The sequence below is a fragment of the Aricia agestis genome, chromosome 17 (assembly GCF_905147365.1).
Source record: "Aricia agestis chromosome 17, ilAriAges1.1, whole genome shotgun sequence".
Taxonomy (NCBI): Eukaryota; Metazoa; Arthropoda; class Insecta; order Lepidoptera; family Lycaenidae; genus Aricia; species Aricia agestis.
In genome coordinates, this window is record NC_056422.1 from 281,369 (window position 1) to 293,549 (window position 12,181).

The 12,181-nt window shown below is 41.3% G+C and overlaps 1 protein-coding gene across 1 annotated transcript; it reads right to left on the reverse strand.

Annotated features, from left to right (window-relative positions):
* Nucleotides 1–474: 474 nt before the first annotated feature.
* Nucleotides 475–4,337, reverse strand: LOC121735350. The gene is made up of 4 exons (XM_042126149.1): nt 4,019–4,337; nt 1,829–1,967; nt 1,140–1,356; nt 475–880 (listed from the first exon to the last, which is right to left on the reverse strand). Exons 1-4 carry the CDS (start codon nt 4,161–4,163, stop codon nt 806–808), a joined length of 576 nt encoding a protein of 191 aa, XP_041982083.1. The 5' UTR covers nt 4,164–4,337; the 3' UTR covers nt 475–805.
* Between the last annotated feature and the right edge of the window lie 7,844 nt (nt 4,338–12,181).

The window sequence follows — 12,181 nt, forward strand, 5'->3', positions numbered from 1 at the left end:
ACTTACATGTATGTAGTCAAATGGCTGCATCTCTTAAACTAAGGTAATTTTGGGTAAGTACTTAAAAAATACAGTCGTAAATGCAAAATAAGTCAGTCCTTTATTTACAATACTTACAGTTACTTTTAACTTAATAAATTTTACATAAGTTTGCAAGTTTCATTCCTCATCTAGCACGTTCATGGGCGTATATAAGGGGGGGGGGGGGGGGGGGGGGGGGGGTCCTGGGGGTCCGCACATGCGTCTATCGTACGAATACTATAGGTACTTAATATTAATTTTATTGTTTTTAGTATTTGTTATTATAGCGGCAACAGAAATACACGATCTGTGAAAATTTCTTCTACGTTAGGGCTAGGGTTTGATAAATTTAGAAAAAATCGAACGTAGAGCATAGCTGATAGCATAGCATAGAACGCATAGCTTTAACAGATCTCAATATTGTTTAAAATAAAACATTTTGTCTAGACGCATTGTCCAGAGAGAAAACAGGGGAATACGTTTGTATGGAAAAACAGTGTTTAGCGTTTCCTCTTAAGGAACCACGGAAGAGACTGCAGTATACTTACCAATAGTCTCTATTACACGTAGCACTAGAATATCATTTTTACATTATTCAATTTTCAATAATGAATTATTTCTGTTTCTCTCCAAATGTACTGAGAACACTCGTCACTCGTCAGACAAATACAATACAGCGGGACCTATCGTGTGACGTGTCAGAACTCAGAGTGCGATACCTCAGTAATCTGTAATCTTTCTGAACCCCTTATTCTAGACGTAGTATGGCCTGAAGGTGTTCTCGCTAGCAGGTCTTGAAGTCCATCTTGTTCTCCTCACTGTAGAACTCCTCCTCCGCCCGCAGCAGCACGTCCAGCACCTGCAACACTCCCGGTACTGCAGATCCACAGAAAAAGGCGTTTGTAGTTTGTGAGTTACCCTTGACCAATAACTGGAGGACAAAGATATTATGTATTAAAATATTTCAAGCCCTCACTAATATTATGCAAAGAAAAAGGGATTCGCGAATATTATAAAAACAACGCAATATGGAAGAACTTACAAGTAAATTTCTTCGTGTTAAAAGTGTCCATGGATGTCGGTGAACGTTTCCCATCATCATCAAACATAAAACGTACCTGTCTCTTAACATTATGCTGCAGGTGTCTCGGCAGGCGGCGGGTGCTCTGGCAGACGCTCGCGAAGAACAGGTCCAGAGCATCATCGTCCCCCCCGCCCCCCTGGGGGGGATCGGCGAGCCTCCCCGCCGCCCCCCCCGGCTCCCACGCGGGGGTCTCCTCCACCTCGGACTGCTCCAGCTCGTCTATCTTCACGTCGTGCCGCACGCGCCGGGCTCTGGGAGGTCGATGGTAGCTTTTATTGCCGGTTTGATGTAGTGGCAAGTATAGATGTATGGAAACATTCTAAGGTGGTCTACAAACAATCAACACCTTATAAAGGATAATAACTAACAGGTAACCGGTGTTACGGGTTACCAAGTATGAAGTATCTGTTAGACGAGTCGGAACTCGCGCTTTCGAGAAGGTATGTTGTATTTTAGATGAAAGCCTTTAGAAGTCACAATGAACTGATGAGTCTAGATGCCGAAGACGCTGGCGAGTTACGAATTGAGACTGCAATATTGCGGTTTGCAGCTAATACCAGCACTATACTAGGATCTAAGTGGTTTCAGCACCTGGCTGAATGGGTTCAGATGGTTCTAGCACCTGGATGCATGGGTCCAGGTGGTTCCAGCACTTGGCTGAATGGGTCCAGATGGTTCCAGCACCTGGATGCATGTGCCTAGGTTTCGGTCTGGTGTACTAACTTGCGCTGCGTCATGTGCGGGACCACGAAGGCCATGCGGGTCTGGAACCGCCAGCGCTTGGCGGGCGCGCCGGTGCGGGTGCGCATCGACTGCCGCAGACTGTCGCGCAGGATTTTCCACTCGCGCTTCACCACCTCGCCTGCAGACGAAGAGATCGATTTCATTAAATCAGTAACTCAATCAACTACTAGCAAAGTTGCTGCTTGACCAGAGCATACGATGGAAATCAATTTATACCGCCCATAATACCTCGATAGTAGCAATCACGAATCGCAGACACAATAGATTTTCAATTGTTATGCGACAGCCCTGTTCCGCTTTTTTTATGAAATAAGGGGGCAAACGAGCGAACGGTTCACCTGATGGAAAGCAACTTCCGTCGCCCATGGACACTCGCAGCATCAGAAGAGCTGCAAGTGTGTTGCCGGCCTTTTAGGAGGGAATAGGGTAATAGGGGAGTGTAGGGAAGGGAAGGGAATAGGGGAGGGTAGGGAAGGGAATAGGATAGGGGATTGGACCTCCGGTAAACTCACTCACTCGGCGAAACACAGCGCAAGCGCTGTTTCACGCCGTTTTCCGTGAGAACGTGGTATTTCTCCGATCGAGCCGGCCCATCCGTGCCGAAGCTTGTATCTGCCCCGTATAAATGGGATGGGATGGCGCTTGGGGATGGATGGCAGATGGGAAAACGTGCGATCGCCGATCACTCCCAAATGCTTAGGTGTGGATTAATATTAATTTTAGTAATCTATGGTTTAAAAACATTATCATAAGTACGATCACTCCCAAATGCTTAGGTGTGGATTAATATTAATTTTAGTAATCTATGGTTTAAAAACATTAGCATAAGTTACGGTTCCTTTGTGTAAATCCAATTTAAATATAATAACTTCTAAGTTCTAAGGCATCCTAGTACGAACTATGAAGGCAGTAAAATGAAACCTGGGGTAACGGATTTAAAATGTGTTGTATTATAGCCTTATACTCGTAGGAAATGAGATACTCTAACTATACTTACTTTGAATACTTATTATGAAGCGGAAGAGTTTGTTTGTTTGAACGCGCTAATCTAAGGAACTACGTCCGATTTGAAAAATTCTTTCAGTGTTAGATTTCTCATTTATCGAGGAAGGCTATAGGCTATATTTTATCACACTAAGAGTAATAGGAGCGAAGAAACAGAGGAAAATGTGGAAAAAACGGAGGCAATTATTTGAAAGGGCTTATCTCACTTTTGGAGCAATTTTTATTTGGCACAGATAAGAAGTAGACCACGTGAAGGATCATAGGCTATTTTTTGTGGACTAATTTGTCTGTGAAATGTCTAATTTACGTGGGCGAAGCCGCGCGGATTGTCTAGTTTGTATAATTTATAATATTTAACTATTAAATTATTAATGAGGTAAATACATATATCTTAAATATCATAATATGAGCACATACATACACACATACATTTGAATCTACGTAATTATAGCCTCCGGCTACCTTTTTTGAAGCTACCGATTTTTTATAAACCTCTATTATATTATTAGGTATATTGTTAGGCTTCAGTTAGGCCTTTCGCATATAAATAGTATAAGTCTATTATAGTCTATAGCACTATATATTATATGCGAAAGCGCCTTACTTGATATAATAAGCAACAACTTGATTTAACAAAAAGAAATTAGTATCAATTTAATCCCTCTATGTCACTTCTGCGAATATGTGATTAGTAAGACAGAGTAAATGCTTATTACAAGAAGATGTTACATTTTCTCTGAACAGAGTTGACATTTGGCTGCTATCCATCAATTATATGATATATCCCTGTTCGCTTGGAGACTGGAGTTGTTGTCCCCGCGCGTGCGTCAAGCTGCGCTATAAATAATGTTACCACTAATATTGTACTCGCTGGAAAATGGAAACACAATAATATTATGTTCGGAGTCGGTAGTCTCTTGGCAAACTCTACTCACAGCTTGTGTAAAGTTGCACAAACAATATTAAAGCTTGTCTTCACCTCATTTAATACTACAGTATATTATATCACTCAACTTTGTTGCGAGTGCTTTATGATATAATGAAACGCCTACGATTTATTTATAGCAACGAAATATTATGGCAATTAGCGTTCGGAGCGCGCTGCATTATGCATACGACTTCAAACCTTACGTTCACAGTGTTAGGGTGTAGGATCGGACTCACAGTTGCTGCCGAGGCGGCTGGCGATCTCGACCCAGCAGCGGTCGCGGATGTCGATGTCCCTGTGGTTCTCGTGGCTCGTGTCGTACAGCACCGGGTACTTCTTCACCTCGTCGATCAGCTTCTCCCGGTAGTCGCTCGTCGCCATGTTATATATTATCGCCGAGATGTAACGATAATATAACGATATAGCGCGTCGCGGGGCGCGGGCACACGAAGCGAGGCGCTAGCTATACTGCGGGGCGGAGAGAAGCGATGCGACGTTGCCGCTTCGCTATCGCGGCCGCCATTTTGAAGTATCGCTCCGCGCGCGGTGTCGCGGGGCTTAACGCACGCACACATACACGGCGACGAGTCAAATATTAATTACATTCGTGGGCGTAGCAACTTTTTTATTTTCATGGGAAATTGGGATCTGGGCAGAAAGAGATTTTTAATTAAGTACTAAATAAATAATAATTAGGTAGGTACATAATACATATGTACTTATAAATAATATGAAAGGTTTAAAAATAGAATAATTTTGAAATGAACGTACATCATAGAGAGTTAATGAATTGTTATAGCAACGCTGTGTGAATTAAAATGCTGTTCATGGCGGACCCTGGTGTAGTCATGTGTACAGTGTATTGTGAACTGTGGAGTCTGGGGTACAGTCGGGTCCACCGTACACACCCACTGAGCCGGAACAGCGACGAGACGGGCTCAATAAATCCTATTGGAATTATCATAAAGGTTTTTAATAAGTATTTAGTAGGTACTTACTTTTTATTCTTGTAAGAGAACTTTTACGAGAAAAATATATTATGTTTAAGTAACAATTAGTTATTAGAGCCAAAATTAGTAGTTGTTGCGTGACAAATTAATTCTGTTCAGTTGTCTCAACTGACAAGCATACAGACACAAATCTAGAAACTTTCTCCTATTTCATATTAGTGAGTTGTGACTTGTATAATAGATAATGTTACTATAGACAGGCTGACCGCTGATCTAACTTAGTTGAGAATATTCAGGATCAGGGATCTAATTAATGTCTTAACATGAACAAAAATAACATTCAGACCGATTTGGTTCATATTGTATTGACTAGCATTGTACTATCAGAGAAGTTGATTCCTATGCAAATCGGGATCTGAGTAGTTTGGTTGCGTTACGTCAAACCCAGCTGACAGATCTAATTGTGATCTGTCAGCTGAATGAATTGAATTGACATATTCGACCAAATAACGTTGGTCTGTCAATTGCATAGGAATCAACTTCCTCGATGGTACTTAACGTAATAGAATGAAATGAAATTGACCAACATAATATTTTTGTGTAATGTTTCCGTTGCTAACTCTATTCAACTATATCTTGACAACTCATATTGTAAAGCCAACGATGCAGTATTCAGTGATGACGATGATGGGTGGAATAATAAACTTGCAGTAGAGCAGCGAGCAGCGCACGCGGTCGAAAATAAATCGCATAGCAACTGCACGCTGCCAACGCCGACCCCACCACGAGCATCCACGAGAGACCAGGGCTGTGCCCGCCTGGACCCTGGGTACAACATGGGTATAGAATGACAAAGGACTCAGTCAGAGACTCGGAGACCCGCCTCAAGATGAGAGAAGTAAAAAATGAAATACATACAGATAAGAAAATGCTATTGAAAAAATTCAATAGCATTTTCTTATCTGCTAGACGACATTGATAAGATGTTACATGTTATTGGTGATAAGGTGTTACAGGACCGATATATTATTAACGTTGAATTAAATTGAAGTCATCCATGTATCTTTAACTATTGGTAATACAGTACATTCCTTTAAAAGTTACTTTAACTGTGTGTTATTATAGAAAGATTCTTGCTTGATGCTGGCGTAGAGACCCCGACAATGGTAAAATATCTAAGTACGGTAACTTTGAAGTTTTGAACCTTCTATAGTGAAGAGCATAGAAGTTAAACCGGTTTTTGGAGCTAGTGGTAGTGACAATAGTGAATGCGACAGTAGCAAGATTGTCTCTGTCCTATAAAGCCACAGGGCCAAGGGTCAGTCGGCCACAACTCGCCAAAGTAGGTATCTGGCTGATGTTATTGATTCCGTTACTATTCTTCGATCGTCGATTTGTCAATCAAGAAGAGAATCAAGTTATATTATTATCATGACAATGCTTCATTTGACCTTTCTTGTATGTTATGATAGTAATTAATTAGTTATTAGACACAGAAATGAATAGATAATTTCATAAATGTTAGTAGTCAGCCCTGTGCATCTGCAGCGTGTGAACATAATATGTGCATCGCGTTTCGCGAGCGCTGAACCCGTGACCCAAAAAAACATGCGCCCGCGCTTCTCTCGCGCCTTCTCCTTTCCTCGCGTACACTATCCATCCTCTGTCTCCCTCCCTCACCAGGAATAGTCGTTACCAACGTTTAGGATACGAAACATCTGATCAACATCAGTGTTCGTGGTGTAATTTATTGTAATTATTACACCCCTCGGGCGCGGCCGATCATAGCCTGATCGGGTGATGTTTCATCGACGAGTTCTATTCGATAAGTCAGCAGATAGCAGGTCATCTATGCAGAGCATGGGCACTTAAAAGAGGTCCTTGTTTCGTTTCACAATTTGTTAATCCATGAACTGGATTTAAGCTGTTTGCTTTTTTCTGATTAAAAAAGCAAACAGTTTAAACTGGGGCTTCAGAAAAATATCTATGGCAAAGCTCGCGAGCAAAAATGCGAAGCTAAATCCTTGTCGCGTGAAACAAGACGTACAAAGGAGCAGAAGCTTTGAAGAACCTCGAGAAGCAATAAAGCAAATCGAACACAAAGGTTCAGAAACACGTATACAGTTAATCACAATTACAGGCCCAGATATGCACGCGAAACGAAAAGTTTCCGCAGCGCCTCGCAAAGAAATCCACTTCAAAGGTTCCAAAAAATAATATAAAAGTTATAAAACACAAAGGAGCACATTAATATCACAATAAGGTAACAATTACGGCCGGGAATCGGGAAGGCGAGAAATCAATAGCGGCTCGCAAAAAACTTACATGGATCGCGCGGAACGAGCAAAAAATCACAGCCCCTGCTCTGGGAAATTATACCCCAAGTCGTGCACAACAGAGTTTAGCCTTGTGTGGAGGTATGACATTGAAATTGCTACCTGCGTTTAATAATATTTGGAGATCCTCAGGTTTTATTTATCGTGGGCGAGTAAATCGTCAATTAGCAAGGAAGTGGCGGGCCACAATTGCCGGCCGTGCACAATCGATTCGGGTATTAGAGGAGTAATGTAAGACGAGACCAGATTAGAGTTGAGCAGTTTATACGACAAGTACAATAGCAGTGCTCCTTTTTGTAGGGACCTTCAATAGAACTCAAATCACTATTCACTATACAAAAATATGAAAGACTTATCCGAGGTGTAGCGAGCAGCTACATTCATCTGAACGTGACTCAATTCACTCACATATTATTTTCATTTGTGTACGATGTTTTGTGTCCGAGTATGTTTAAAATGTAAATGCATTAAGTAGCAGTTTAATCGAAGCTTACATCAAGTAGAGCTGTGGGTTGCCTTAGCAAGCTTCGATTAAACGTCTTAACGTTAACTGGTTTGTTAAGAGGATACAACAGGGGCTAGAGAAATGAAAAAAAAGTACGTGTAATATCTATAGTCGTCTCCCTTACCTCAAGCCTATACCGCAGAACGCGATAGAGACAACTGCAGAAAATCCAGAAAATCAACGATTCGTTGTCCCCTGATTCCTTCTCCAAAACTTAACCGATTTAAGTACTTTTTTCATTAAGGATTAAAAAAAGGCTTGAGCTGTGTTCCTATGTTTTGCTTTTTTTGTATAATCTAGCCAAATCTGTTTTCTGGACGTTTGAACACAGCGGAAAATCTGGCCATTTTTTTGGGTTTTTGAACGTTCATATCTTATTAAATAATTAAATTATGAAAAAAAAGAAAACATAGGGACATTGTATTAGTGGCCGTAGATATTCAGGAAAAAAATTATAACTCTACTAGCATTATCCAGGGAGGAAACAGGGGACAACATATTTTGTATGGAAAAAAGGGCGGTGTGGAATCCTCTTAAGTTCTCTTTGATGTACTCATAGTTAAATATCTATATGTAAGTATGTAGTTTCTTCCGAAATACCTACCATAGATAGTACACTTGTAATTTGTAATTTCTCACATTTACTACGAATAATAATAAATATCTCTCATGAACAAAAAATGTGCTGGGCGCCGCGCTGGCAGTAAGAGTTGTTATCTCATATCGTCTATTCGAGCGTCGCGTCGTGAATTGCAATATCGCTGTCATGACGTGGAACCCTAAACCTGTCCCTTATCTTTTTTCGCAGTCGTGTGTCGGTCCCGGGGGGCGAGGAGGAGGGGAAGGGATCACGCGGATCAGAACAGGTGGTTCGGGGTTGCGCGTTCTTTTGTTCCGTGCACCGGAGCCGGCTTTGTGTACACTATACGTGACCGTAAGCCCTCTTTTGAATTTGGAAGCACCCCGAAGTGGGCCGAACCGACCAATAGCGGGACGGCATTATCACGCCACGGCCGAAAATACTTTCGCCGGTTGAGGCAAATTATTTGTAGAGCTTACTTCAGATGCGGTTATGAAATAAGGCTCTTTGCCAACTGCCGACCGATCTCCGGTGTGAGCTGACTCCGAGCACTGATCGAGCCATGTGTGTATACTATATAACTGTGATAATGCTGAATCTATATCAACCTCTATTTATGCAATAGAATTTGTTAAATTACCTACCAGACTTATTATTCCAGACATACTATTGGCTGAGCTTTCATTTAAGTGACTGAAAACTCAAATATTAAATAATTTAGTTAGGTTTGCTACCGCCTACCGGTAAACCTTATAAGTAGTAAAGAAAACTTCATAAATCATAATATGTAAGTAACATATTATGAAGTTTTCAAACATGCTAATACCACGTAATACATAATCTCTCGCATTTATTATTTTGTGTTTCTCAATTTATTCCAAATTGTTGATTCGAGTTGAAATAACTCAGGACGATTTGTGCGACATTGAAACAAAGTTATATGTAAGTATACTTACATAAGTACTTATAACATTTGGAATACTCACGAAGCTTTTACCTTCGCGATCGTTTTCGCTCGGAGCTTAGAGTTATTGATTTATGATATACTCGGGAACTACACAGTACCTACACAGTCATTTTGAGACTTCATTTCATGAGCTGACTCATGAAAATAAAGAAATTAAAGATTAAAGATAAAATTGTAAAGACGTCTGAGTTGCATAACTCATAACTCATAAGTCATAACATATTCGCTGCATACACGTAGGTGCATAAGGTGGATGGTGGATAAGTGGATAAAATTTTAAGATGTACCTATCTACTAAATATCTAGGTAATAACTAGATCATTTTAAAGAATTAAGTAAAATAAACATGTTGCGACAATGTTGAATAATATTATTATGTACAAAGAATCACTGCAACTGAATCAATAACAACAGCTGCCATAATATGCCGGCTATAGCCTGTATGTAACTGTCTGTCAAGTGTCAACCTGATGGTGGCGACGTGACGCTGGAGCCATACATCTAGAAACCACGACATGACACCGCGGACCGAACCCAGCTATGATCTCACTCGTTACTTTTACATTCTCCACTAATTAATTGCTCATTTTAAAATGGCTGCCCCGAGTCGTTTGAAGGGCGATTTGACCTCGACCGTGATTGCGGCCTCCGTCTCGCTCCTCCCCGTACGCCAGAGCGGGACGGTCGCGCCCAGCGCCGCTGACGTAGGCATCAGCCGGTGTTTCGAGTCGGCTGTCTCCGTCGCTCGCCCGACGCGGAGTATCGCCGTCCCGCTCGCGCACGCGCGCCGGTAGACAGGGTGTCGCCGCAGTATCGGCTCGGCGAGGCGTGACATCGCGAGTGGGTTCCTGACGATCGTGGACGATGTTCGATTTCCGGAATTCCTTTGTACCTTATTAGTTATTACTTATATTTATTTGGCAATCTAAAAAATATCTTAAATCATAGAGTAGACGTAGATTTCCTTAGAAATCCCTCGCTTTCAGTGAAAAAATGAAATGACAAGGGTCCTTATTACACGAAATCGTCGATGCAAAGTTATGGACAGCTCACAGCCTCGGATAATCCGCGCGGCGTGCCACGGGCCTCGGCCGTGACCGAACGATGGCACCGATTACTAACCCACCTCGGGTCCAAGGTCGACCCAAATTATATCTCTCAGTTAATTTCGATCCAATTTGTGAGGTAACCTCGCGCGTTGCTAGGCGGCGGCGGCGGCGGTGGATGCCCTTTTCAATATTTTTTGTACCTTTTGCCGGATTACACGTCACGAAGCACTCTTCGTGCTTATAACGATACCATTGGACGATCTGCGTGTGTCTCATAGCACGAAGCTTCGTACGATAGACGCATGTGCGGCCGCGGCATAACATTTTATTTTATTTGCTTGGTAACATGAACCTCCTCTTCGCATGTATTTAAATATTGTTTACTAAAGTCCGAGAAATAGAGTAACAAATGAATAAGACGGGCTACAGTATTGTTCTATTCCCAAAGGAAGGAAGGCTCTGGGTGAAGTCAAACGAGTCGTGAATCGCAGAATTTCGGTCGCGTATTATCTTTTCTTACATATCATGACTGACAAAATTACGCTCGTGTCTATACTCTAGGATCAAAGTACAGCTGGACTTTTGTATGAAACTGAATGCAGCAAAATTTCTGCCAGCCAAAATTCTGTGACTCACAACTCACAAGTCACAAATTATAAAATTACGCTCGTTTGGATTCACCCTAACTGTTAACAGGTTTAAATGGAGTAGTATTTACTAGATATTTTTCTAAACATCTAAATCAGCTTAATGATATAATATTTGTTCCTCAAACAACTACTACCTACCATTTATTTAATTTCTGAATGTTCGGTGGGTAAACAATAATGTAAACACCAAACCACGTCTTTTTAGTTTTGACTCTAGCAGTACCTACCGGCTACCACCCACACAATATCATTCGTCAATGACATTATGAAGAAATGGAAGCAAACATACTTATTTTATTCTCTTCCAGTCCTATTTGCGTCACTCTATAAATATGCCTGCAAAAGGTTCTAGGGATAAATAGAAGCAGTCATTCTAATTTTCTCATAAGTATTTGCCTCACCCCGACAAATGGAGCATGTATGCCTTTAGGTTTATTTACTTCGCCCTTCCGCGTATGCCTGGCGGTGGAGGTGTAGGTGCGAGCAATTCCGGCGAAATGAGGCGACGTGACTTCCCTCTGCGGAGCCCTCCACCTCCGTATCGGCTGTCGGCTGTCACGTTTCCGCCCTGAGGTTAGCGCCGCTCCGGGTCGCGTATTCCCAGGGTATCTATTCCATTCCTGGAGCTTCAGCTGTTTTATTGTCCTATACATATTTGAATCCCTCGATGCTGTTGTAGTTTGTTGTTGTTACTTGTTAGCCGCAATACTTATACCTGTAGGGACTCTTTTAAACTCCCCCATAGGACAGGCCTTGCCTAGTTCGGGGACTGTTAATTATTGTAAAAACCCTTTGTAAACATTATGGTCAATAAACGTTTTGTATTTGTTTGTATTTGCTTCCGTTAAGGGTCTTGGATATTTCTCAGAAAATCCTTGACAGTTTTTCTTTTATCAATAACATTTATTTAATTTAATTATTTTAGCAACGTTTTTGACTCTCGGCCAAAAATATCATTCCTGTCGCGATGTCTCCCGAGACCTGTGACAGGGATTTGCAAATGCGATTTAGTAATATTGGAAATTGAGTTCTAGCCGAGTGCCAACATTTGGGAAAAGTCAACAAAAAACCTTTGAAGCTGGCACGCGCTAAATTGGGGACTGAAATAAATTTTGCGTCATCGAAAACAAATACACCTTGTCGCTGCGGAATCTTCATAAATCAAAGTATTCCGCTCTCTAGAATTTTCCGTCATTTCTTTATGCTACTGGAAAACTTTTATAGTATTTTTTTCGTAACCTGACAGATTTAACGTGACTGTTTCCTACAGATAGGACTGATCACAGAATGGGCATTGTCCAAAAAAAATCACATGTACTTTTTATATTTTTTTTCATTAAAATAGGGTATTTTAAGAATATA

What these genes read in the sequence shown, in the direction of transcription:
- LOC121735350 (XM_042126149.1), bottom strand. Translation starts at nt 4,163, where the DNA reads ATGGCGACGAGCGACTACCGGGAGAAGCTGATCGACGAGGTGAAGAAG. An exon ending in CAGCCGCCTCGGCAGCAACT is followed by an intron (nt 1,968 to 4,018) that starts GTGAGTCCGATC and finishes CTTCGTCTGCAG; the next exon opens with GCGAGGTGGTGAAGCGCGAG. An exon ending in CCGCACATGACGCAGCGCAA is followed by an intron (nt 1,357 to 1,828) that starts GTTAGTACACCA and finishes TCGACCTCCCAG; the next exon opens with AGCCCGGCGCGTGCGGCACG.